The 26,020-nt window shown below is 45.1% G+C and overlaps 2 protein-coding genes across 2 annotated transcripts in view; both read right to left on the bottom strand.

Moving 5' to 3' along the window:
- The window catches only part of RABGAP1L (RAB GTPase activating protein 1 like), a 328,801-nt gene that overhangs the window by 148,668 nt on the left and 154,113 nt on the right, over positions 1–26,020 (bottom strand). The gene's annotated exons all lie outside the window — the stretch shown is intronic.
- On the bottom strand, positions 8,727–12,924 carry GPR52 (G protein-coupled receptor 52). Its single transcript, XM_040406741.1, has 2 exons — positions 12,811–12,924; positions 8,727–11,512 (listed from the first exon to the last, which is right to left on the bottom strand). The coding sequence occupies exon 2, from the start codon at positions 11,119–11,121 to the stop codon at positions 10,030–10,032; it is 1,092 nt and encodes a 363-aa protein (XP_040262675.1). The 5' UTR covers positions 11,122–11,512; positions 12,811–12,924; the 3' UTR covers positions 8,727–10,029.

Genomic DNA, 26,020 nt, shown 5'->3' with positions numbered 1-26,020 from the left:
TACGCTCTGGTTCAGACTAGTACCATTTCCTGAGTGTGGCACAGCAGGACACTAAAATAATAAGAAATATTACAATGCATTTCCAGGTATGGTAGTCCCCTGTCAACAAATCAACACAGAGTGACCACGCACATTTTTTATTTATTTTTTAAATCGCATTCCAAGAGCTAGAAACTTTTTGGTTTTTTTCACCAACGTACCTGTTTGAGGGCTTATTTTTTGCAGGACAAGTTCTAGTTATTAATGCACCCTTTTGGGTACGTAAGCTTAAACCCCCTTTGTTTACATCAGTAAAAAGGCATATTAGTGGTCACTAACAGGTTAAAAGGAGTCTCAAATGTATACAGCTCCTGCCCATTAGACATCACAGAGGGGGCACCCACCATCGGACCCTCCACTAGGGGCCAAAACAGAGAACTGCTCTGTAAGAAGGACTCGGGTGGACCCAGTCCCTTCAGGCATTACATGGACAGCACAGCCATTTATAAAGAATTCATCATGAAACCACCCGGTTAGTTCTCTGCCGATGCAGCAATCCCAGTGTAGCACCCACCAGTTCGCTCCTGTTCACACCATAGAACAGACAGGTGCTGCTAGAACAGCAGCTAACTGCAAGTAACCCGAAAACAGCAACATAGGTCTGAGCTTCCCGGGTCGTGTCTTAGTATGATCTTGGGCATGGAAGACATTCAAATTAGAATTTTAAGGTTGTCAGTACAAAAAGGCTTTACACACACACACATTAATATAAATATATATATAATTTTTTTTAAAGACAGTCTCATCAGGAAATTGATAACCTAGGTACAATGCCTTGTAGGTAGTGACACCTTTCTGTTGCTTCATTTTTGAGAAAAAGCACTTTATATCTATAGGCAAATGAGCAATCACCATGTGCACCGAGGGCAGGCCCAAGCCACTCTGTGCACCCTCACGTCTCCTGCTTCCTCTGCCAGCCCCTCCTTCATAATTGACAAGGCCTGGCAGGATGATACAGCAACCTGGCAATGTCAATCAAGGACAGGGAGGGGCAAGGGTGCACAGAGTGGCTCGGGCCCGCCCTTCATGCACTTAACTGCTCATTTGCATATTGATTAAAAGTAATTTTTTCCAGAATGAAGAAGCAGATCGCTAAGTGAAATATATCCCGACACTTAGCTGAGCTCGGCGTTGTGACGGGTCTAACGGCCGAAGCAGTTTTGTCCCTATGACACTGGCTGACCTGTTGCATGTGCACTTGGCAGCTGAAAGCATCTGTGTTGGTCCCATGTTCATATGTGCCCGAAAAATGATGTTTTAATATATGCAAATGAGTCTCTAGGAGCAACAGGGGCGTTGCCATTACACCTAGAGGCTCTCTCTGCAACTGCCGCGCCGATGACGTTTACACTGCCTGACCCTGTCAAAGTGCAGAGGGCGCGTCAGTTACAGAGAGAGCAGAGCCTCAAGGTGTAACGGTAACGCCCCCGTTGCATCTAGAGCCTCATTTCCATATATTAAAACATCCTTTTTCTCAGCAATGCGGGCACATATGGACATGGGACCAACACAGATGCTTTCAGCTGCCAAGCGCACATGTAACAGGTCAGCCGGTGTCATAGGTACAAAACTGCTGACAGATGCCCTTTAAAGGGGAACTAAATTTATCAAGATATGACATGGCGAACTGGCTCATACCCAATAATATTTGGAGATGCCAACAGTTGGGACGCCGCCTGCAGAGTCATCTGTGTTTCCCAAGCCATAGAGAGACATTTCCTCCAATATAAGATCCATATAAAATGAATGTAAATCTTGAAGTAATAAATGACGAGTCTTGTGGTTTTCATCCCACGCTCGGGCACTTTCATAACCAACATGAAGAGTTGAAGATGGAATTTTCCTATTAAATATTCACGTGAAAACAGACATATATTTACAGCTATTAAAATAATAACCTGTTACTAAGGCACTGCTATGTAATACAACGCTGGAGCATTTGGTTACCATCACTTATTATTGCAAGAGCATTCAACCTAGTAATAATGCGCGGCTTTTGTAATGAGGAAAAAACACAACGATATCCATTACAGGTGAAACATCTAGAAACTCTGAGATAAACCTAAAAGCGTTTTTAATTATTTTATTTTTTTCGCAAACAGTCGCTGATCCCGAGCTCAGTCTCCAGCTAGGAATTCCTACCAGAAAGCAAATCTCTATCGTTAACCACGGACAATTACAGGGAATATTTAAATAGAGCAATTACCCTTTAATATACAATCAATGACTAGAAGGCTTTGTATTCCGGTTTTGAGACCTGGCAGAGGATCTGAAAACAGAAGCAAAACGCTCCAGTTCGATTTAACACATCAGGATGCATCCGTTTCGTTCGAAGGCGGATGTATTAACTTGAAACTGAACAAACCAGATCTGACACTAAAAACAATGTAAGGCTACTTTCACACTAGCGGCAGCCTTCTCCGTCAGGCTGTTCTGGGCGGTGAACAGCCTGCCGTATCAGTGCTGCCGGAACTATAATGGGGGCAGGCCGGAGGTCCGGCCGCAGCACAGCAAACATGCCGAAGGGCGCCCGGAATAAAACGACGACATAGTGAATGGGACCAGAGCGGACTTCCAACGGCATGTGTGCACTACCAGCGGCACGGATCCGGCAGGCTGCTCACCCGTCGGTACAGCCGGCCAGAGAAGGCTGCCGGTAGTGTGGAAGTAGCCTAAGGCTACATGCACAAGACCGTGTGCCCCCAGTGGCCATATTGCGGCCCGCATCACTTGAATGGGTCCGCAATCACGGAGATGCGGAATGGAGGCATGGATCGGAACCCCACGGAAGCACTACGGAGTGCTTCCGTGGTGTTTCTGGCCGTGCCTCCGCACCGCTAAAAAATATCGCATGCACTACCTTTTTGCGGTGCGGACCGTCGGATGCGGATTGCGGCCCCCACGGTCTGTGCCCGTACACTGCGGACCGCAATTTGCCGTACGCAGCACGGAGCCCTAACGTTCGTGTGCATGTAGCCTAAGTCAATGGGTGACAGATCCAATTTTCTGCGGGTCTGAAAAAAATGGATCTGGCACCATTGACTTACTTTATTCTTTTTTTTTTTTTTTTAAGTGCTGGATACGGTTTGTTCTGTTTTGCAGACCGGACCCAAACGCTGCACTTGCAGTGAACATATTACACAACTTGATTCACATGCGGTAAATGTTACCGAACTTTCTGCAAGTGAAAATCTGTCCCATACTGTATATCTGAATGCACTGGTTTTTGTAGCACGCACATAGGGTAGATGTACTACGCGGCCTGAAGCTGGATGATAAACTGGAGACCCTTTATACTGTCTAGTCTTAAGTTTTTACGATCACATCTAAAGCCACGCCTCTCCACTGCTAAGCCACACCCCTTCCTGCTGCTCGTTGGCGGAGGCAATACATGTGGCACATGGTCTTCAATGAGTACTGGCAATGCTACATGTATTTTTATCATCTCGATCATTGGCCTTCTAGCTGTTTCTCTGTTGAGTCATCCTCGTATCCTTAGTGACTTCATCTTCTGTATCTCGAAATAGTCATTATTAGGAGGAATTCTTAATATATGTTTGTGGGAATCTAGATTTACCAAGAAGGCTACTTGTTTTTTTTACTTTAAAGCTGCATTCACATGACAGTGGGACGGCTGTGCCTGTTTTGCAGACCGCGGGCACCAGCTGTCTGCACTACACATCGTGGCTGGAGATGGGCCCTTCCATGTGCTTCGGGGTCCGTGCCTCTGCACTGCAAAAGAAAGGACATGTCCTATCTTCGGGCCGCATCTTGTGGATCGCGGACCTTTTGAAGTCAATGATTCCGCACCACTATGCGGAGTGCATGCAGCCGGTAGCCGTGTTTTGCGGGTCCGCAGTGTGCAAAACGGGCACGGTCGTCCCACATTGCCACTGAATACAGACAGTGCTATTCATGGCGGCACATGACTATTTTGTTCCCGGACATAATATTAAGTAATGCACCGCAGGCTCAAGAGTAAATATCCATGAATACCAGCCCTTAGAAATATGACTGGGCACTCTAGCCAAAATTGTGTCTACAATAGGATAGGTCATATATCAGATCAGTGGAGGTCCGACTCTAGTCACCCTTGCCACCCCTCCCCCCCCCCCCCCCCCATCAAGAGGCTGTGTCACTCCATTCAGTGCTGCAGCCAGTGATGTCACGATCAAGTGGACGGGTCTGGGTTGCAATACCAAACACAGCCACTATACAATGTACGGCGCTGTGCTTGGTATACCGTGAGTAGGGCGCTGTGCTTGTCCAAGTGCTGCAGCCCTTTCAACCAGCTGATCTTCAAGGGTGATGGGAGACCCCCATCAATCTCATATCGTGAGGAGACATCATCAATATTGTAATCTCCGAAAACCCCTTTAAAGGGGTTCTGCACTTTGTTTAAACTGATGATCTATCCTCTGGATGGATCACCAGCTTCTGATCGGCAGGGGTCCGACACCCGGGACCCCCGCCGATCAGCTGTTTGAGAAGGCAGCGGCGCCAGATCGGCTTACTGAAAGGGCTGTGGTGCTTATCGAATGGGACTGAACTGCAATACCAGGTGCCTGATAAAGGGGATGCAACATTTGCTGATCACGGAAAACCCCTTTAACAGGATAGTCGCAATTTACTATATTTGAGGAGAAAGACAGCACTATGAATTCAAACATGCCTTGTAAAATGGCCAACAAAATGGTAACAACAGGATTTGCTCTCACAATCTACATGGCAATACCCAACTCGGTGATGGGTGCTGCCACAGGCTGGCAGATATGACTTAATGCCACCAGTCTTCCAATATTTTATAGACCAGTGAAGAGCCGTAAGATATTTGGAGGATGAGAACTATTCTGCATGTGGGCATCCCTTCCCTGCCCTGCCACTCCGATGCCATGCTGCAGCAGAACTTTTTTCCAACAGCTGATTAACCCTTTCAGCCCCGGAGTTTTTAGTTGTTTCTTTTTTTTTGAGTTTTCGTTTTGCGCTCCCTGCATTCCCAGAGCCCATCATCATAGACTCCAATGCACTTGCATTAGAATCTATGATGGTTTTACTACTTTCCTATGGAGCCCTATTACAGGCAATGGCTCCATAGGAAATACTATGCAGCAGCCTCTTGTCATTCACAAAGACAGGTGCGGCTGCACACAAGCTCTGGCTCCTCCGATCGCCGCACGGGGGAGCCGGAGCCTAACCGGAAGCGCGTGCTTTCGGTTTTCAGTGCGCTCAGATGCCGTGGTCAGGATTGACCACGGCATCTGAGGGGTTAAATGTCCGCGATCTGCATTATTGCCGGTTGCGGACATGAGCTGCGGGTGTCTGCTATAAGAAGCAGGCGGCCACCCGCGGCTATGGAGGCCGCAGTGCTCAGGAGCGGACGCCATCTTTAAAGCCCCGGTACATGTACGGCGCTGGTCGTTAAGGGGTTAAACTCCTACGAACATCAGAAGAAAAAAAAAAACACGCTCCATACAGTCCACACCATAGACCTAATTATTACTAATAATGGTCATTTTGAGTCGGATCGTTAAAGAGGTTCTCCCGTTAATAACAGAGGACAGGTGCATCATCACTGGGGGTCTGCTAGGACCCCCACCAATAACAAAAAGAATCCCTTTGGTGCAACATGTGTGACCACTGCTTCATTCACTTCTATGGGAATGACTGAGACAACAGCGAGTTAAAATAGTTTTCTGAGACTTTTGGAGAAGGCACCGCCACTCGCAGTAGCGGCTAAGCACAGCGCCGTCCTTTTGATAGCGGCTGTGCTTGGTATCGCAGCTCAGCCCCATTCACTTGAATGGGGCTGAGCTTCTCCTAGGCCATGTGACCGATGAATGTGACGTCACTGGCCTAGGGAAAGCTGAGAAAAGGCCGCGGCGCTACTGTGAGCGTTAGCACCTTCTCAAGCAGCTGATCGGCGGGGGTGTCTGTTCCCCACCGGTCAAATAGGTCATCAGTAAAAAAGTCTTGTAAAACCCCTTAAACCCTATATGACCCATAGAAGTGAATTAAACAGTGGTCAAACAGTCACATAGGGAACTCTGGGACCACCATGCTCGTGATCACCGGGGGGTGCCAGCGGTCGGAACTCCAGAGACTATGGATAGGTGACCAATGCTGTTAATAGAAAGCCCCCTTAGATTTTCATTCTGTACTGTTACCATTTGCAAGGGTTATCATAAGAAAATATTACATAATTGCAAAAATACTGTATATAGCAAACCCTTCAAATGTATATTACAGTTTGGTCTGCCATATTTAATAAAGACCCAAACCATCTGATGACTTTCTACATCCATAGAGGGGACACCACCAGAGCCTGGACGTTGATGGCTACTACTGTTATACAAGCTCGAACAGTGGATAGGTATAAAAAATGAACCTTATAAAAAGCGGCGCTGCTGCAGAAGACAGGACTCAAATAGATAAAATAAAGTGGGTCTTTATTTATATTGGTCTACGCGTTTCAGGGGCGGACTGCCCCCTTCATCAGGACAATAGGTAATGACATATTGTCCTGATGAAGGGGGCAGTCCGCCCCTGAAACGCGTAGACCAATATAAATAAAGACCCACTTTATTTTATCTATTTGAGTCCTGTCTTCTGCAGCAGCGCCGCTTTTTATAAGGTTCATTTTTTATACCTATCCACTATTCTCCATACCCCGGATATCGTGCTCCACGAAAACGGGTAAGAACCTGGGCAGCAGCAGCAGTCATCCCCGCAAGCTGGACGGGCTTTTACCAGCATAAGCGATTCATAGGAGTTGTGACTCATCACAACCCAATACGGTAAGCACAATCAGTGCATTGTTGTTTTTAATATTATCATACGGTTCTACACACGAGGCGCTGCCTCCTGTCTTTCTCCTTCTCTTACAAGCTCGAACAGTGTGAGAAACGTTAGATTTTTAGTAATTCGAGCACTAAATTTTGTAAGCGCTGGAAGATATCCCACAACCAAGGTGTGGGGTCTGACGACAGGTGTTCACATTGATCACCAACGTGGGTGAACAGCAGGTCACCACCAATCTAAAAACAATTAAATCCTGTAAACAGACGGTCATCCCGGAAACCATTGTGTGTCCACAATTTGCATCTAATTACAGACTACAAGGTCTGGTTAAACTACAACTAAAGTAACAGAGGCTGAGCTATTCTAGGATCACAGATCTACGCATCTCTCCCACGATAAAAAAAAATACTAAATAAAAATATCACAACTATCAGTCACAAGAATAAATCCAGAGATAATTAGCAAGGATTCAATGTGACCTCGTTGCGTGCTGAGATCTCGGCTCCTGTTGCGCTCATCATTTCCAGTCTTACACTTCCTAATGCCATGACACATGAGACGAGATCCTTCTAGGAACCTCAAGGCTACCTGAACGCGGTGCGGATTTGGATGCAGAAAGTAAGCATGAAACCCGCATCAAAAACCACAATAAAACCCATACAGAAATCCACATTTAGGGCTCATTCACACGAACGTGTGATGCCCGTTGCCATATTGCGGACCGCATTTTTGCGGATCCGCAATACGCGGGCACCGTTCCGTGTGCGTTCCGCATCACGGATGCGGACCCATTCACTTTAATGGGTCCGCAAATCCGGAGATGTGGAACGGAACACTACGGAAACAGTACAGAGTGCTTTCTGGGGTTCCGTTACATGCCTCCGCACCGCAAAAAGATAGAACTTGCTCTATCTTTATGTGGAACGGACGGATCATGGCCCCAAGTGAATGGGTCTGCGATGCTCATGCGGCTGCCCCACGGACGGTGCCCGTGCATTGCTGACCGCAATTTTGGTCCACAGCACAGGCTTCACGGGCACGAGCCCTTATTGTGTTTTTTGGCGGATTTTCTGTTTATTTTAACCCCATTGAAGTCTATGGGGCTAAAAACTATCAACATAAGGCTACCTACGCACACTGTAGATTAAAGGCCCCTTCACATCACGTTTCTTAGCGGTTTTTCACACATTTACTGCACCATAAAACACCTCTAAAAGGCCTCCAATTCATTTTAATAAGAGGCAGAACTTTTTTTTTCTCACGCGTGGAAAAAAGAAGCAGCATGCTCTATCTTGGAGTGAAATCCGCGCTGATTCTTCCATTGAAATGAATAGAAAGCTGGAAGAAAAGAAAAAAATCACCAAAACTGCGCAGAAAATCAGCGCCTTTTCAAAATCCGTTGTGTGAACATGCCCTGAGTGCGTTTTTTCCGCCCAGATTTTTGTGCTGAAAAACCGCAGTACCAGCAAAGTGAATGAGACTTGTCAAATCTTATGTACACATTGCATATTTTGTACGCGTGGACATTTTTTAATCCGCAGCATGTCAATTGTTTGTGCGCACCTCATGTACTGGGGGTTTTCCCCATAAACTTTAATGAAGTTGATAAAATAAACAGAAAATCTGCACCAAAAATCTTATTAAAAAGCACACACACACACAAAAACCACAATAAATAATACAGATTTAGATGCAGGTTTTTATGCTGTTTTTATGCAGTTTCCATGCAGATTTTCTGCAAACCAATCTGTACCGTGTACCGGTAGCCTTAACGTTCAATGTTTTGCACGACTCTCGTGAAATCAGTCAATGCTATGGCAGGTAATGATCCATCTATATGAGTGACAGGGCATCAATTAAAGATCACAACATCCCTCGTATTACCGAACTTTTTTTAATTAAATATATAATGTATACAAGGAACGGTCAAAAACAGCAGCAAGCTGGATGAACCCTAGAACAAGGACGGAATAAATGTATAGCAGGAACATAGTCCATTTAGCAGATTCTATTTTTTGCATGGCTGGTGAAATCACCAATTGTTCTGGGGGGAGGAATAAAAAAAAAAAATTGAAAGAAAAGGTCACGGCTTCTAATTCTGGAAGGAGCCACTGCCTCGGTCTGACAAAAAAAAAAAAAAAAAAAAGCTCGATAACAACTGGGTGGCCGGGATTGCAAAAAGCCTCTACTTGGAAACCAGAGCCATGTCTTTTATGAGACTGATCAATAAATACACAAAGCATATACACGTAGGATACAAATTAAATGTCTCGTTCCCGCAACTTTTTGAAGGTATATCAGAGACGCTTTTTGTCTACGCAAAGGCTAAGAGATCTAAATTTAGATTTATAGCTAATACCCATCAATTTTTTTTTTTTTAAAAAACACGTTCATAGCAGCTCAGTTCCAAGAAGATATGTCATGTCTTATAAGGTATACTAGAGGAAAAAGGCAGCTGGCGTCTTGGGGATGGTGAGAACACGCATACCATCACAGAACACTTCATTGTCACCTGCAGATTGCACAGGCAATTGTAAACTCTCAAACCGTTCAGTCAGTGACAGCGGCGTTCGTTACGCCTACTCTTCTTACACTGAACCGGCATAATAATAACACAACTTAATAAAATTAAACCTATAAAGAAAAAAAAAATTTGGGAAAAAATAAAAAAAAAGACTAATACAGTACATTGTAAACAGCAATATGGTCACCTTCAGCTGACGTAATAGTTTATCACTGTGGTTTTAGTAACACCAGCCTCGGACAGTAATCTTTTTAATTCTCCTGCCAAGGCAATGTAGAACTTATATTTTAGGAATACAAAAAAAAAAAAGGAAGTGACCTTTTTGTAATTTTTTGTACGATATCTGATATTTCTGCAGAATATCCGCATTAATTAGCTAATCTTATCCAAACCGACACCTTTTTTTTCTCCCCCTTTGATACTCTGCTCCCCTCCCACAACAGCGTGACTCATTTTTGACAGCAGTGCACAGATTCGTGTGCTCTTTTGCATCTCTGTTTGGATCAGAGTTTAATGGTTCACATTTCCAATGCAAATCAAAAACTCAAACAATTGAGCCAAAATGAGGCGCTAAAATAATTTCGTAGATTTTTTTGTTTGTTGAGAAAGCAGCATCCTGGGGCCTGGTGCAGGCACGCTCCCGACTTAGGACTGTCACTACAATGACTTCAAATAGAACAGGAGTTAGCGCGTTTTCGGGGTTTAGGTTCCCGTTCATTCTTGTCTTTAGAACACATACATGGTGAACATATTGTTTCTGACAGCCTCCGAAGGCCGAGCCGGAAAACACTGTTGGACAAGCTGTAGATGACACAGTTACAGAAACTATTGCTTATGGCCAACCAGGTGGTTAGAAAAGACAAGGCGGGGTTATCCAGCGCCCGCCAGCTCTCCAATAAAAAGTATATGATGTAGGGGAGCCATAGCATATAGAAAACGCTGGTTATTCGGAACAAGACCATCGCGTAGCGTCGGTCAGGGCTGTGACCGGGCCCACCTTCTCCAGTTGACTCGGCTTCGTGACTGGGAAAGCGAGCTCGGCGGTCGCTAATTTCTTTGGTGTGCTGCCGGCAGATGCGGAAGATGTGAAAGTACGTGAAACATATAACCAGTGCTGCGGGGGCATACAGCAGGCACACAATGAAGCCAGTGAAGTAGGCACTGGTATGCCAAGAGATGGCGCACCACTCAAAGATGTCTCCATGGTAGCCAGGCTTACCCCAGCCAAAAAAAGATGGCAAGAAGATCAAACCTGAATAAATCCAGATAAGGATGATACAGAGGCGTAGTCTACATGGCGTGACCAGCTGGTTGTAGGAAAGGGGTTTGGTGATGGCTAGGTATCGATCCACACTGATGAACGCTAAACAGGCCATGGAGACGCTTTTTAGCACAGATATGATATAGCCAAATACTTGACATGTCAAAGATTCGTGGACCCCCGTGGAGTAGTGAAGAAGGGATAACGTGGGAACCAGGCAACTGACTCCCACAAGCAAGTCCGCGTATGCCATCGTCTGGATGAAGTAACTGGTCGTGTAATGGTGCAGTAACGGGGCACAATGAAAGACGAAGATGACCGTTAGGTTCCCAGTAATTATCAAGAACGTTAGCAGCACAATGATGGTAGTTTCCAGTATGCATATGTCCACTGAATTGTAGTGTCCGAAACCCAGTGGACAAGGGTGATGCTCTGATGAGTTCAGGAAGAATCCGCTTGAGTTCAAGGTTCTCCAGTCAAGCAGTTGTGACAGGTTCATGGTTTGTACTGTTGGTCGGCAAGTATGAAATTCTTAAGTGTGTTGGTGAAAGGCTGACCGGGCAAGCCAGTCTCACAGCTGGGCGAGAGACCCTCCGCTTCTGAGCCTCAGGTCTTCTTTCAGCAGCCTCTTCCATCAGTATGACCGCTCTCCAAAGTCACTCATTCCCAAACGTGTGCTTACTCCCGGAGCTCACTCACCTTTGCTTCTCCAAGGTAGAAATGGAGAGAGATAACGCAATACCCAGTAGAGTAAAACTTAATAAGTGAAAGGTTGCTGCTGCTGCTGCCGCTGCTCTCTCAATTAGGCTTCGGGAATCCATTCTGAGCAAGCACAGAGAAAGGCGGCTAAAGAGGAGAGATTCTGTATTCTGTATCATTGGTGAGGGAAACTACAAATAAAGAGAAAAACATACAATTGAGGAAGAAATGCTAAGACAAGACTAAAAGAAAAAGAAAAACATTTCCCTGAATCGTGTTCCTTTCTATGCTAAGGAGGTGGTGGTGGTGGGCAATGGCTGGCCAGTCTATTCTCCAGAGATCGTTTATCTTTAGACGTGAAAATTTCAAATCAGAAAGAGGGGAAGTCAAGAGGCATCTTAAAATATCTCAGCATCTCAAGATAGAGTCGTTAAGAGCACAAACCATTACAGAGATACAAACTAAAGAAATCCTCTAGAACGACTATCATATGGAAAATCCTCAAATTTAAGCAGCCAAACCTGATATGCTGCATGCACCTTGCAGATTCTGTTAATTGTTACCTGCAGATCATTTGCACCATGCATTTACCTGTCTGCCTTACTTGCAACGCACAGGGAACAGTTATAGCAGCAGCTCTCAGTGCAATATCGGTGAATAGAAATGCCCAAGAGCACGCCCATTTCCTATACATTACATCACAGCAGAGATCCATACAAAGATGGAAAACCAATACCTTAAAATAGCCTTCCACGTCGAATGCGGATATAATGCCCATGAATTATTTAAGAGTAAACTTTTAATAACTCATCTAAAAACTTAACATTACAGTCCGCTTCGTCTGAGCTCGTGGGTGAATTGCCTTTACTCTTTCGGATCGATTGCATTAGAGTGAGTGCATCAATTTTGCCTCTCTATACAAAGACGTCGATGGGGGAGGGGGGGGGGGGGTGTGTGGGATGAAAATGCGGATTAGTGCTGAAAGAGTTAAGAGGGTCTGATGCCACATTTCAGACTACAAAGGGGCGCTAGATAGAACATCATCCTCGCTTAGAGAGGTTGTTTCCACAGAAGAGGATAACCAAGGTCACATCGTCCTCCTCAGTTAAGAGTCGAAGTTTAGCTCGATGTTTCGCTCTGCCCACCTCTACTGTCAGCCCTCTCCCAAATAGATGCAAAACTGTCAGCGTCTGCGATGTGCCGGGGAAGTGGGAGGCAAGCAGCGGAGATATCATCTAAAGGAATGCCTGCTGACAGCTACACAGTAGTTTCCGAAAGAAAAAGAAAAAATATGTCCTCATCATTACTCAAGTTGAGAGTTGCTCTGCCTCGATCCTTCTTGCAAATTAACCAAAAAGGACCTGCTGTCTCTTCTTCCACCCCTGTGCTCTCTTTCAGTGTACATATCTCCAAACTAAAAGGCTGTGCCCCCTGAGCCACCACTGCTTTCCTCCTTAACCCCAGTAATGAAATAGATGAGGCTTCTCACCTAGGCTCTCTCCTTGCAGCCGAGCAGTCAGCCTGGTGCTCAGGTCCAGTTCCAGAGATGCTGTTTGCGCGGAGCCTGTCGCTATTTCTCACATTCTCGTTCTCTCTTTTCGCTCTCACTCTTGTATTATTACTGCCTGCACCTGAGCCCCCTGCTCCTCCTCCTCCTCTTTCTCGTCCTCCTCCTCTTTTTTTCCCTCCCTTCCTCTCTCCACCCCCCCCTCCATCTCCCTTGCAAAAGCTGATGCAGGAGAGCAGAACGTCGGAAAGGTGACTCTGTCTTTCTGCCCCCGACCAATGGCTAGTGCCGGTTCGACTTGTCACTAGGTAACAGTTGCCAAGACACAAACACATACTGTCATAATGCCACAAACTGTCATCAAACATTCCAAACTGATGAAAATCAGGACTTTTTGTCCCTATTTTTTTCTTGTCTTGTCTCCCTCGGTGTATTTCTACTTGCAGCACCCTGACCTGATCGGAACACCCCAGGAGGTAGCATGTCACCCGCGAGCCTTTAAATGCACCATATGCAAGAGGAGAAGGAATGACGATAAAGCAAAAAAGGCTTAGACACAAGTGGCTTCCCCGGGATTTTGTGCTGCAATGAAACCAAGACTTTAGCGTCTGGGGGAATGTGTGCAAGGAAAGGCACAGAATGCAAGTGCGCTACAGACACTAGCTGGAGCCAGTAACGTGAACCATGCTGTCACAGACCTATTAATTATTAATTAAAATAAAATCGCATGCTACAAAGAAGGAAAAGTGTGTGGGAAGGGGGGGGCGTCGGGTTGGTGGTGCTTAAAATTATTTACACTCTGTGAGAGCAGGGGAATCTATAGGGCAGACTTTTATATAAGGATCTTGTCTCAGAGTCGTGGCTATAGACTCAAAGATGTGGCCACCATCACATATTCCGATATAGGGGAGATAACTCAAAACTGGTGCAAAGGAAAAAAAGGGGAGCAGTTGCCGGCAGCGTCCAGATTTCTCTTATTTTTAAGATCTATTTGAAAATGAAAGAAGCAATCTGGTTGCTAAGGGTAACTGCTCTACTTTTCCTTTTCACCATTTTTGATGAATATAAATTCTTGACAAACTGTTGCATAGTTATTATCGCTAAAATGTATCAGCCCATACGGTTCACTTGTTTTTCCTTTAGCGCAGGCTCTATTTTGGTAAGAGCAACAAAAGTTCGGGCAGTTTTATGACGATCTTTGCTAAATCTCCACTACCTCATTCAGAAAAAAATAAATAAAATTAAATCTAAAAATGGAAAACCAATTAATATAAAATGTATGAAATCCTGACTGAAAATCCTTTCTATAAATGGCATATTTATTTCAGATTTTCATATTTAGGGTGGGGTGGCGCATTCATCGCAGATTTTCATGTGTCAGATTAGCAGCGTTGTTGACCTTTAAGTAATCTCATCCACATGCTGCGTAAAAATTTTGCAGCGTACCTTGACCGGCGGTGCGGATTAGAAATCTCAGCTGCGGATCTCCACTGCGGATTGCACCCTTTGCACAAAGCCTAAGCCTCTTTCAGACTATCGCAAATTCGTCCGCATGCCAAAAAGTGAACACGGATGAGCTTTGAAATGGACCACACACGGATGGAGTTTCTGTGCACTCCGTATTTCCTGCCAACCAATTCAGAGTCTAGGGGGCGGGGGGGGGGGGCAACTTTCTCAGCAAGAAAAATCACTCATGTGAAGATACTCATTCAAATGAATGGGTCGGAATTCAATTCAGGTCCTGTCCGATGTAAACTCAGACAGAAACATTGCCCATATGAAATCAGCCTAAGGCTACCTGCACATGGGTATGAGTCTGCGCGGTTTTTCGTGAGGATTTCTGTGCGTTTCCGCACAATGTGCGACTTGCGGTTTTGGGGCAGATTTTCCGAAGATCTCACCTGTGCATTGAAAATGATGAAATCTGCACAAAGAATTTCCCAAACAATTGACATGCTGCAGATTTGAAAATCCCCACAGCAAGTCAATGGGGCACATTTTTACGCCGTTCTTAGTTTCCCCCTTGCCCTGCCGTAAGATTCTTTTCATTTATGACGAGGTGTGTGCCCCATCATAAATTAGGCACATCTGTGGGAGTCCTTGCGCCTGGCGTAAAATCTTTTTGGTAACGGTTTCCAGGCGTAAATGTTATTACTCCAGCCCCAGCACAGGATAAAAAGGGGACTTGCGACTATTTTACACCTAAAATAGTCACAAATCTCTTAGGAAATGTACCCCAATGTCTGCACGGAACAAAAAAGCAAAGCGTACATGAGATTCATCTCACTGGTCACACTTTGCTGTTGCTGTATTAAGCTGCTGTTTTTCCGCTTAAGAATCTGCATGGAAAAAGCGTGCGGAATCCGCATAGAAAGAGCGTGCGGAATCCGCAACATGTGCGACTAGCCTTAAAGATAATTTACAATCTTTTAGGCGTAAATGTGGAAAGTGAAAACCACTCCAGTCAGGGTCTAGAGTAGTTTTGACTTCAGGAACACAGAATGCTCGAGGTGCGCCTAATTTAGGACAAGGGGCACGCCTCGTCTGACGGCACAGGGGGGAAACAAAGGAGGTAATTTATTAAAGGCAGTCATTTTTTTTAAGATCTTTTTAGTTCCATTTATGCTGGCATTGCTTCCGGAAGATGCAACTAATTTAGAAAGGTGTGTGGACGTAGTCATTATTAAGGCGCATCTTTGTTGTGCGCCTGCCGGAAAAATAGCAACTTTTACACCGTTTTCCAGGCTGCAAGTTAGTAAATTTGCAGGGGCTGGCCTGGACCCTGCTCCGCCCCTCCCTCAAGACTCCTTTGTGTTTCAAGAGAAAAAAAAAAAAAAAAAAAAAAGGACACATACTATAAAAAAAAAAAAAAAAAACATACTTGAACAGCACACACACTATAAGGCTACATGCACACGACCGTTACGTTGTTTTGCGGACCATTGTAGACATGCATATTCTTGTCCGCAAAATGTACAAGAATAGGACATGCAATATTTTTTGGGTGGGGCCTCGGAACTGAGCAACGGATGCGGACAGCACTCCGAGTGCTGTCCGCATCTTTTGCGGCCCCATTGAAGTCAAAGGGTCCCGCACCAGAGCCGCAAAAACTGCGGCTCGGATGCAGACACGAAAAACGGTTGTGTGCATGTTGCCTAATACCCAAACAAAATATGTCTACAAATTTATTTTGAGCGCTCAACTTCTCATTTCATTTCCTAGAATTTTGCCTTGGGCTAAAATGTAATGCTATACATTTATTCATGATATTCACACAAAGCAACGAGATGAAAAGAAGGGGGAACTGAGGGAAAAAAAGTGGCAATATCTGCCGTGCCGAGAACAACAAAGAAAACAAACAGGTGGGGATGAACATGCCATTCATCAGCATACAAGAGAAGGCACGAACAGGTGTGACACCCACAGCCGAGGAGAAGTGCCTGGGTACAACGGCAATGTGCAGAATCAGCTAGGAAACCTCTCTCCTACAGGCACCTCTTTATATATATATATATATGGAGCTTGAAAGTTGCGTAACGTTGACCAAACATGGTGCGACATAAATTCCCTCATTAATATGCATGTACAATCTGACAAGTGAGGACGTTATGAGGGATTGTACAGGATTACAAAAACCAAAAGCTACTTTCTTCCAGAGACAGCGCCATTCCCAGGGCCGACTTCGTGTGGGCCCTTGGGCGATAAAGTCAAAGTGGGCCCCCTTGTGGCATTTTGCATGACGCACGCAGCAATGAAACTGCATGTGTTATAGATAGGGATTAGCGAACTTATGTTTCAAGTTCGGCGTACAAGGTTCGTGTTATCTAAGAATTCCGTTAAGGATTCCGCTACCACGGACCATAAATTATGGTCCGTGGTAGCAGAATCCATAATGGAATTCTTAGATGACACAAACCCGAACCTTTTACGCCGAACTTCAAAACACAAGTTCGCTCATCCCTAGTTATACAGTAGATGTTACCAAATACAATAGACAGACCATGTGCACCAGTACAAAAAATACCCCCTTTTAATGTGAGCCAACACAAAAAATACCCATATAATGTGCACTAGTACAAAAAGGTAAAATTTGCGTCAGTACATCCTCAGACCCCCATAACAGATCCTTAGATCAGACCCCCATAGCAAACCTCACATGAGACCCCCATCAGACCTTCATGTTAGAATCCCCATACCAGACCTCAGATCAGAACCCATTTTCAGACCTCAGATCAGAACCCATTTTCAGACCTCAGATCCGACCCCCATACCTCACCATATCAGACCTCAGATCCGACCCCCTTTAGACCTATGTGAGACCACCCCATATCAGACCTCAGATCAGGAATCCATGTCAGACCCACCCCCCTATCAGACCCCCTTTAGACCTCAGATCAAGACTCAGTGCAGACATTTTTGAGGCCGTCACAGTCACCTTAATGGAGCACAAAGAAACGGTCATGTCTCCTGATACAGTTTTGGGAGCCAAAACCAGGAGTGAATTCAAAAAACAGAAGTCACATCTGTACTTTATACTTTCTCTCCTTTTATGATCCACTCCTGACTTTGGCTTTCAAAACCGTACCAGGAAACCTGACCGCGTGGCCGTAGCCCTACTCATGCTGTAGAAACAACCTCATTTAGATGAATGGAACTGATTTTCGGTATCAGACATTTCTGCAACAAGTCGTCCGCTTGTGAATACACCCTAATCTGCTTTAACAGGGGGGATTTTGGTTGATATTTTGCATCAAAACATAGAAGCGCTGCCAATCTTTCCATTATAATTTTTCTGTGGTTTGGCTTCCAAATACTGAAGCAAAATGCTAACCCAAACACTGCAGTGTGAAAGCATCCCAGCAAAAGGAGGATAGTGGGGGAGATTTATTATCGCTGCCTGTAGTTTAGACAGCTTAAAACCAGACCGAGCCGACAGAAGATCAGCAAAATCTGTCAGAGTGGCGCACGCTGTGCTATAGCAATAGCAATGTTAAGATGCTTTTCTTTACACCATCTCTTGGTTAGACAACTGTACTTTAGACCAGTATTTTGCTCCAAAAATGGTGGCGCGTGCCATCAGGAAATCAAATGCATTTTGTGAAGTGGCGGCGGACTGGAACCTTAAAAGTGGCCTCATGTTGCAGGCGGGTCCAAACTGACATAGGGCAATACCATATTGTGGCACAAAATACTAACCAAATATCAGAGTGCAGCACAAAATCCCTCCCCAGCAGTCCCATCCTCCTATTCCAGTTGCCTCAGGATGGCAATACAGTTGAGGAGAACATCTGTGGCCAGGTACATACGTTCTAGACCAGGGATGCTCAACCTGTGGCCCTCCAGCTGTTGCAAAACTACAATTCTAAGCCCTAATAGCTATAGGCTTTCCAGGCATACTGGGAATTGTAGTTTTGCAACAGCTGGAGGGCCAAAGGTTGGGCATCCCTGTTCTAGACACTCCCAGCATGAATTAAATCAGGGAACACCTGATCATTACGAACCTAGCAGGCAGCTGAGAGGGTGGCCCTCTGGGCATCGGCCCACCTGGAGGTTTCCCTTTGGGTCTATGGCCAGTCTGCCAATGTTGTGAGGGATTGCAACCCGCCCCTTCCCGCATCACATATGTCACAGGCGGGTAGAAGCTCCTGCATAGTACTATAAATGTGATTAGGAGCCAGCCCGCACCATACACAGCACATGCCGGCTGTGTAATAACACTAACAACTACCGGTAATTACTGGAATTGGAAATAACCGGACAAGATCACATACTGCTCGGCGGCCAATTACTGGCCTCAGCAGTGATGTGCCACTTGGGGCAATGATTGACTACAGCGGTGAGTATCACTTCCGACAACCCCCCCCCCCCTCCCTCAGAGGGAATCTGGATTGGAGCTTCGGCACTGGAAGAAAGCAGCAGGAAGCAGGTGAGTACTTTTTTGTTACAAAGCTGGACAACCCCTTTAAAGCTCAAACTAGGCCATGTTTTTAAAGAATATAAAGGAGTGATCTTAAAGGAGTTTTCTGAGACTTAAATACTGATCATGGGGGTCCAACACCCAGGACCCCCGTTGATCAGCTGTTTCAGAAGGAACCGGCACTAGCTTCTCTCAGCTTTTCTTAGGCCAGTGACGACACATTCATCGGTCACGTGGCCAAGGCGCAGCTCAGCCCCATAGAAATGAATGGGGCTGAGCTGCAATACTATGCACAGCCACTATGCAATGTACGGCGCTGTGCTTGGTGAGCAGAGAGAAGGCCATGGCGCTCACAGCAGTGCCGATGCCTTCTCAAAAAGCTGATCGGTGGGGGTCCTGGGTGTCAGACCCCCACAGATCGGATACTGAGGACCTATCCAGAGGAGAGGTCATCAGTATTTAAGTTTCTGAAAACCCTTTTAAGGTGCCTATAGACATGAGAGAAACGTCGTCCAGAGCCGCCAATCTCTGCATGACCACCCAACTAAGTATGTAAATGGTCGTGTTGACCCTTGAATTTCAACTGCTGATCCTTTTGCTCTGAAGGGAGAAGTAACAGCGTCCAGAAGCGTCTCGCTCCCCTCTCCCACAGAGGAAAAAGTTTCTTTGGTAGAACATAAAAGAATGAGAGTCGGCGGAGACTAGCGTTTCTCAACTTACATCCTCTGTAACGGTGAGGATATCATGGTTAGCTCTTGACACAAGTGCATATTGGCTAAAAAGCTCCATTAAATTGTGTGACATTGATTCAGCGTGACCCGGCACACTGTAACACAACTTCACCTATGCGAGTTGTTCCTGCTCGCGCAAAAGTTAATGGGGGAAGCCATTCACTTCATGAAAGGCGCCTCAGGGCAAGTGCTTCGAGTGTCTCACCCAAGAGGATATAGTGGATAAATGCTATAGAAAAGGAGGCGAATGTTAAGCGTGCACCGCAGTCGCAGCGAGCTGCAGTGCGGCACCATCGGCCATCATTACAAAGAACATCAACAAATGTCATTGTGTAGCCGTACCCAAAAAGCGACCAGCTACGTGCCAACAAGTGACCATAAAAGCCCTAAATTGAGAGTATTATAACGTATATATATCCCTGGGCAAGACATGCATAAAAATAATTTAATTTTTTAGGGGGGCGTGTCCCCGTCACAGCCTGCTATTGGCTGCACGCCAGATGTTTTGATCCACTTGAAGGATTCAGGGATCCGGAGCGACGTGGGTGTCGGGGAGAAGGAAAGTAAAATGTAAACGAGAGGCATCATTTAGACTTCGGATAACCCCTTTAATTTAGTTTTTAAATGTCTGCTCTGAGCATGGGGGTATGCTCTGATGTCTCCTTGGGGGTCATTCACATCAGGCTCTGATCTGAGGTCTGATTAACATTGGGGGTCTGATTTTCAATAATTTTCTTATGGGCAGGTGCGATTTATAGGGCAAAAAATAGTGCATCTATTCCTTGCCTATAAAGCTTCCCTAGCTCCTGGCAGACAGATCTGTCCTGCCTGCACCATTTATCCACTATTCTTGTTCCTATGATGGGGGACCAAGGTATGTGTGGGGGGGTGTCAGGTTAAGACACATAACAAACCCAAGGTTAAAAACAAGCCAAGAGTTAGGAACAAGTTTAACTTTCCAGACTCTGCCAAGTTGAAAATTGCCATTTGCAGAGACTCAGCGTTCATAGGAAATGCTTCTAATTGCCCGGCCATTTGGCTGTTAATAGAATATGTTTAGCAGCTCCAGCATCTATTTGGCAGCTCTGAAAACGAATTAGTGTGTTGCATGCATAAATCAGCTCCATGCTATATATTCTGTGTATTTCCATTGCCCCAGCTTCGAACTATTAACCCTTGGGGTGAAAAAATAAATTAAATAAAAAAACTTTCAGGTAAAAAGAAAAACTGCTGGAGGAAACAGTCACACTGGAGAACAAGCTGATAAACAATCGCCACCGCATGCCATATCGCCAACTTGTAGTATTGCGTGTGATCATACCCTAAGGCATCATCACACTTTAGCATTGAATCAGTAGGTTTCATATTTTTTTATTCTATTTTTTTTTAAGTCAAAACCAGGAGTGGAATCGAAACACAGAAGGTAAAGAATGCAAAAGATTTAGGGGGTCATTTATGAACATATATGCGTCACTTCTGTGGTGTATATCTGGCGCTGATTCTCTTGCACGCCATGTTGCGGCAGAATCTCTGACTTCTTCCCCGCCAGGTTAAAAAAAACGGGGTGCGATGTGGGCAGGGAAGGGGACGGGCCGGCTGGTTTAGGGTTAGAAAATGGTTTAAATTTAAGACAGCAACTTAACTTCAGCGATCCACCACCAGCGCAGGGGCATATTAATACCGGCGTCTAAAAGACGTGTTAATAAGTGTGCCCCCAGGTTTATAAGTCTGAGTGGTTGGGGCCCAGTCGGGTCCTGTGTCTCCCGGTATGAAAGAAGAGTCAGCCAAGGCCAAGCGCTGTCGCTCCATTCATCTCTATGGGGCTGCCGGAGATTGCTGTTTTAGCAGTCACATAGAAATGAATGGACAGGGGATACGTTTGCACAAATACTGAAGGCCTAATAAATACAATAGAAAAGTACCTGGGACTGAGAGCTGAGAGGGCATGAGCACACAGAGGGGTCAGATACAATGGAATAAAAAAAACATTTGATTCCCAATGGGGGAATTTTTTTTTTTACAAAAATGGTAGAAAATAATAATAAAAAAAATATATATAAATAAATATATATCACTTTTTTGGCAAGGTAAATAGCATTTAGAAAATACAATCAAATACAGCCACCACAGGAGCTGTTCCTACTCATAGGACAAGGTTGAGTCCTACAAGACTACCGCAGTATACAAAAAAACAAAAACTAAAAAGGCAGTAGTAAAACTTAACTTTTATTAATTTGTCTAAAAGGTCAAAAAGCCCCAATGTAACCATGAAGCCACACCAATTGGACAATAGGTATCACAAAATCCATATCAGACACGTGTATGTTGAATACTTAAATCAACCCGTAGTCTGTAATATACACACCGCTTACCCGAATAGATGTATGGCAAAATTAACGTCCACACCATTTAATTCACGTCCTCACAGATAGATGAATTGGGATTCTGTTGTTTTCACAATCCTCAAACACGTCACCGCTTCATCATCTAAATGAATAGTGTGTAGTATTTGAAAGGACAGGAAAGAGATAAAACCCTATAAATGATAATTCAAAAGGGTCCTAAGAAACCTAACCACAGGTGCTCAGATAAAGAGAAAATTATGTCCCTACGCGTTTCATTTATTTATATAGCCCGAAACTCATCAGGGGACACGGGGCTAGTGCAACGATTATGAAAGATAGTCCGTTCCTCAAATAGTCGTCCTAGGGGGTGTACGGTCGCACCTCCAGCAATGTTCACCCATAAACAGTAAGGGTGTAGTAAAATAGGGTAGAAGCCACTGTAGATATGTGGCATCCCCTATACCAGTGTGGCGTCATGGCATTTACTAGCTTCTTGCATCAGAGGACAACATCCCTTGCCTTGGGCAGCCCACATCTGAACGGGTCTTTACAGCGGAGACGAGTCCTAGAGCTCCGCATTACATCCAGCAGACATCTACAAGAATAGATATTACAATACATAGTGCGGCTCTACCTCCATTCATAGCTCTGCGAGTTTCCATAAACTGGTTCCCAAGAAGACGGCGATATCGGTGCTCTGCGCACAATAGGAGGTGCTGAGTAGGGAGACAGTCCTACACAAACAGCAACTAGTGAACATCCAGCAGGAATGCCATTGTTAAGGCTTGTATAAATATAACGCAGCTGTATAAGCCACGGAAAATGACAGCACATATTAACACTGTCACATCTACGTGGAATTGTCTGTGATGGAGCAAACAAGACACGCTGAAACAGCAGGAACAGGATAATCTTGTCCCGTCTGTCAGCAAGAAAATGAAAAAAAATAAATAAATTTAATTAGTAACCACTGTTTTTTTTTAAAGGATATTTTCTCCTTTGGGGTATTTTTTTATTTCTGTATTGTACTTATTTTGACCTAAAAACATTTTTCTAATTGGCCTAAAAAAACAAAAAAACTCAGTAACTCGCATCTTTGCGCAAATACTGCAGGCTGCTCTATCCCCTTCACCGTAAAATCCATCTGCTATAGATGACAGCTCGGTCACTTTTCTGTGGTCTACTGAGAGAGAAATAATAATGTAATAATTCTGCAGCATTTATTCTGATAACTCTAGGTTGTCCCATTCCTCTATTATTCCAACTAAAAACTCGCCAGCGGTCTGCGATAAAGGTCCATCTGGGTGTTACCAGTTGAGGGTGTCTCCCTGACAGCACTGATTGGATGGTGTCAGACTGTGCAGGCCCCCCCATCCCCCTCAAACTGGTAACAGCCAGTTGGACCTTTAAGGCGTTTTCCTACGATTTTTTTAAAATTGGCAAAATTAAATAAACAAAATTTACCTTTTAAATGGCCCGCTGCTGCAGACCCAGTCGTTCCAGCAGCGATAAGGTCACATCCATTATTCATATGACTTCTGCTGCCAAGCACTGTCCTCAGCAGTCGCATGCCATAAGCACAAGCATCACCACTAAGGTCACTGGCTGGCTGCAGCAGTCACTTGAACAATGAATCTGACGACATGCCTGCAGGACCAGTTGGGACCGGAGCAATGTGGTGGCACTGGAATGGCGGGACATTTGAAAGGTAGGAGTTTTTTTTCTTTATTTTAGATAGCTACCCTGCCCAGGGGTAATCTTTTAAACAACTCGGAAAAGTCCTTTAAGTAGATTCTTAAATCTACAATGAGAAGTCAGTAAATCACTTTCCTGACAGAACTATTTTCGGTCAAAACATATAGATAATGGCAGATCTTTGATAATTATTTAATATTAATTTAAATTGCACAGAGAAAGTCGCCGTAAAAACTGCTGCAGAGGGAATAGTATGGTTCCAGTTTTACCCCCATTCAATAGTTCTGCTAGATTTTCTTCAGGGTGGCAGCTCAGGGCGTGTGTCCTTTCTGGGGAGGTGTTCTTTGTTCTGCAGCTCTCTCCCTATCACAGCTCAGGAGGTGTGCCCTTACCGCTGCAGCTCTCTCCCCATCACAGCTCAGGAGGTGTGCCCTTACCGCTGCAGCTCTCTCCCCATCACAGCTCAGGAGGTGTGCCCTTACCGCTGCAGCTCTCTCCCTATCACAGCTCAGGAGGTGTGCCCTTACCGCTGCAGCTCTCTCCCCATCACAGCTCAGGAGGTGTGCCCTTACCGCTGCAGCTCTCTCCCCATCACAGCTCAGGAGGTGTGCCCTTACCGCTGCAGCTCTCTCCCCATCACAGCTCAGGAGGTGTGCCCTTACCGCTGCAGCTCTCTCCCTATCACAGCTCAGGAGGTGTGCCCTTACCGCTGCAGCTCTCTCCCTATCACAGCTCAGGAGGTGTGCCCTTACCGCTGCAGCTCTCTCCCCATCACAGCTCAGGAGGTGTGCCCTTACCGCTGCAGCTCTCTCCCTATCACAGCTCAGGAGGTGTGCCCTTACCGCTGCAGCTCTCTCCCTGTAACTTATAGCGTCTAACAGTAGATACAGCTGGTGGCTGTTGAAGGATAGAAATGAACATATGCGACCACCACAGTAGATGGACATGCACATTACTATACAGAATAAAGACTGGGGAGGGGGAATTATAAGGTAGTAAAGAGAAAATGTCAGAACTGGAACATTTTTGTAACAAAGTAAAGTAAGTAAGTTGTTTTTCATGCTGAATTAAAATTATAATTCATGGAGTCACGGCCCCCCAAAATATTCATTGTAATTTCACACAATTTAATTTCATTTAATAGAGAATGGTGTAGCTAGCAAATTTCTAAATCAAGTCATTTAAAAATATGCCTGCACCCACCTGAAAAAAAGCTGTAAAGTCATTGCCACTAGGGGTCTATTACCTAATTTGCAGTCCACTGCCTGTTGTCAGGTAAGATCGTTCCCTAGTAACAGAGACACAGAAGACAGCACAAAGGAATTAGGGCGTGTCAGAGCTAGCGGAGATCCTGAGCCTGATAAAAAAAAAAAGCTTCTACACTGCTTCTTAAGATCATAGGAGCCTCCTGTATGCATGTAAGTGTGATTTCCCCTCCTTATCTGTTCTGTGAGCTCCAGGGCTGAAAACAAACATGGTGGGAAGTATGGGAAAGGGCATCACAGCAGTACAGTGCTGCAGATTCCACAGAAGATAGACGCCTCCTGCTCATGAGAGAAATGTATTCAGCTGTGCAGCTGAAAGAGGTAATAATATGGCTGAAAATACAAAAAGACCAGTTCTTTGACAGCATAAGGGCTGCGCTTCTTTGTACAAAGAACTTGTACAAAGAGGCAAGGAGCGGTGAGAGAAGCGCTACACTGGCTGTACTCACCTTTCTTTGTCCCGCTCTGTCCTGTGTCCTGACTGCGTACAATGTCAGGATGTAGTGCACATGGGCCCACACTATGACCTGACACTGTGCAAAATCAGGTCACCTTGCAGCGCAGGCCAGAAGATCAAGGAGCGGTGAGTCCTGGATCTTAAAGAGCAGCAGCGCCGTCCAGAGCAAACGAGGCAAGGTTTTATTTTTGTTTTGTCTGATCCAAGGTCTGAAGGGAATGTGATCTGAGGTCTGATCTGAGACTGACAGGGGTCTGATCCAAAGCTGATGGATGCTGGGGGGGGGGGGGGGAATCTGATCTGAGGCTGACAGACCTTGGGGGTCTGATCTGAGGTCTGATGAAAAATATTTATTTTTCCTATTTCCCTCCTCTGAATCCTAGGTGCGTCTTATAGTCCAGTGAGTCTTATAGTCCAAAAAATATTTAAGTCCCACCATTCGGGATAGTATTCAGTGCAATGCCTTTTAAAAACCAATGTAAAAGATCAGATCACTGGCCAATCGAGGGCAAATCTTGCCTAGAACAGGAAATGAATAATCGCAAGTGGCGACCATCTGCTCTCAGGTGTAATCACCTTAGCAAACAAACCTCCATATCTCACCTTCCTGTGAGCACGAGCTTTAAACTGTTCACACTCTGATTGCATAAACGACTGTGAAATTAGACATAGCAGAAAAACCTCTCCTCATTGACAGGCATGTTATGCCGCGAACAAAATATTACATTGACCCCGAGTTCCCTTTCTGATCCCTTTTTGCTTGAGAATATCAAAAAGCTGTT

The sequence above is a fragment of the Bufo bufo genome, chromosome 9, assembly GCF_905171765.1.
Source record: "Bufo bufo chromosome 9, aBufBuf1.1, whole genome shotgun sequence".
NCBI classification, from domain to species: domain Eukaryota; kingdom Metazoa; phylum Chordata; class Amphibia; order Anura; family Bufonidae; genus Bufo; species Bufo bufo.
Note: the sequence above shows the minus strand (reverse complement) of the source record. Positions and strands in the feature narration are given on the sequence as shown.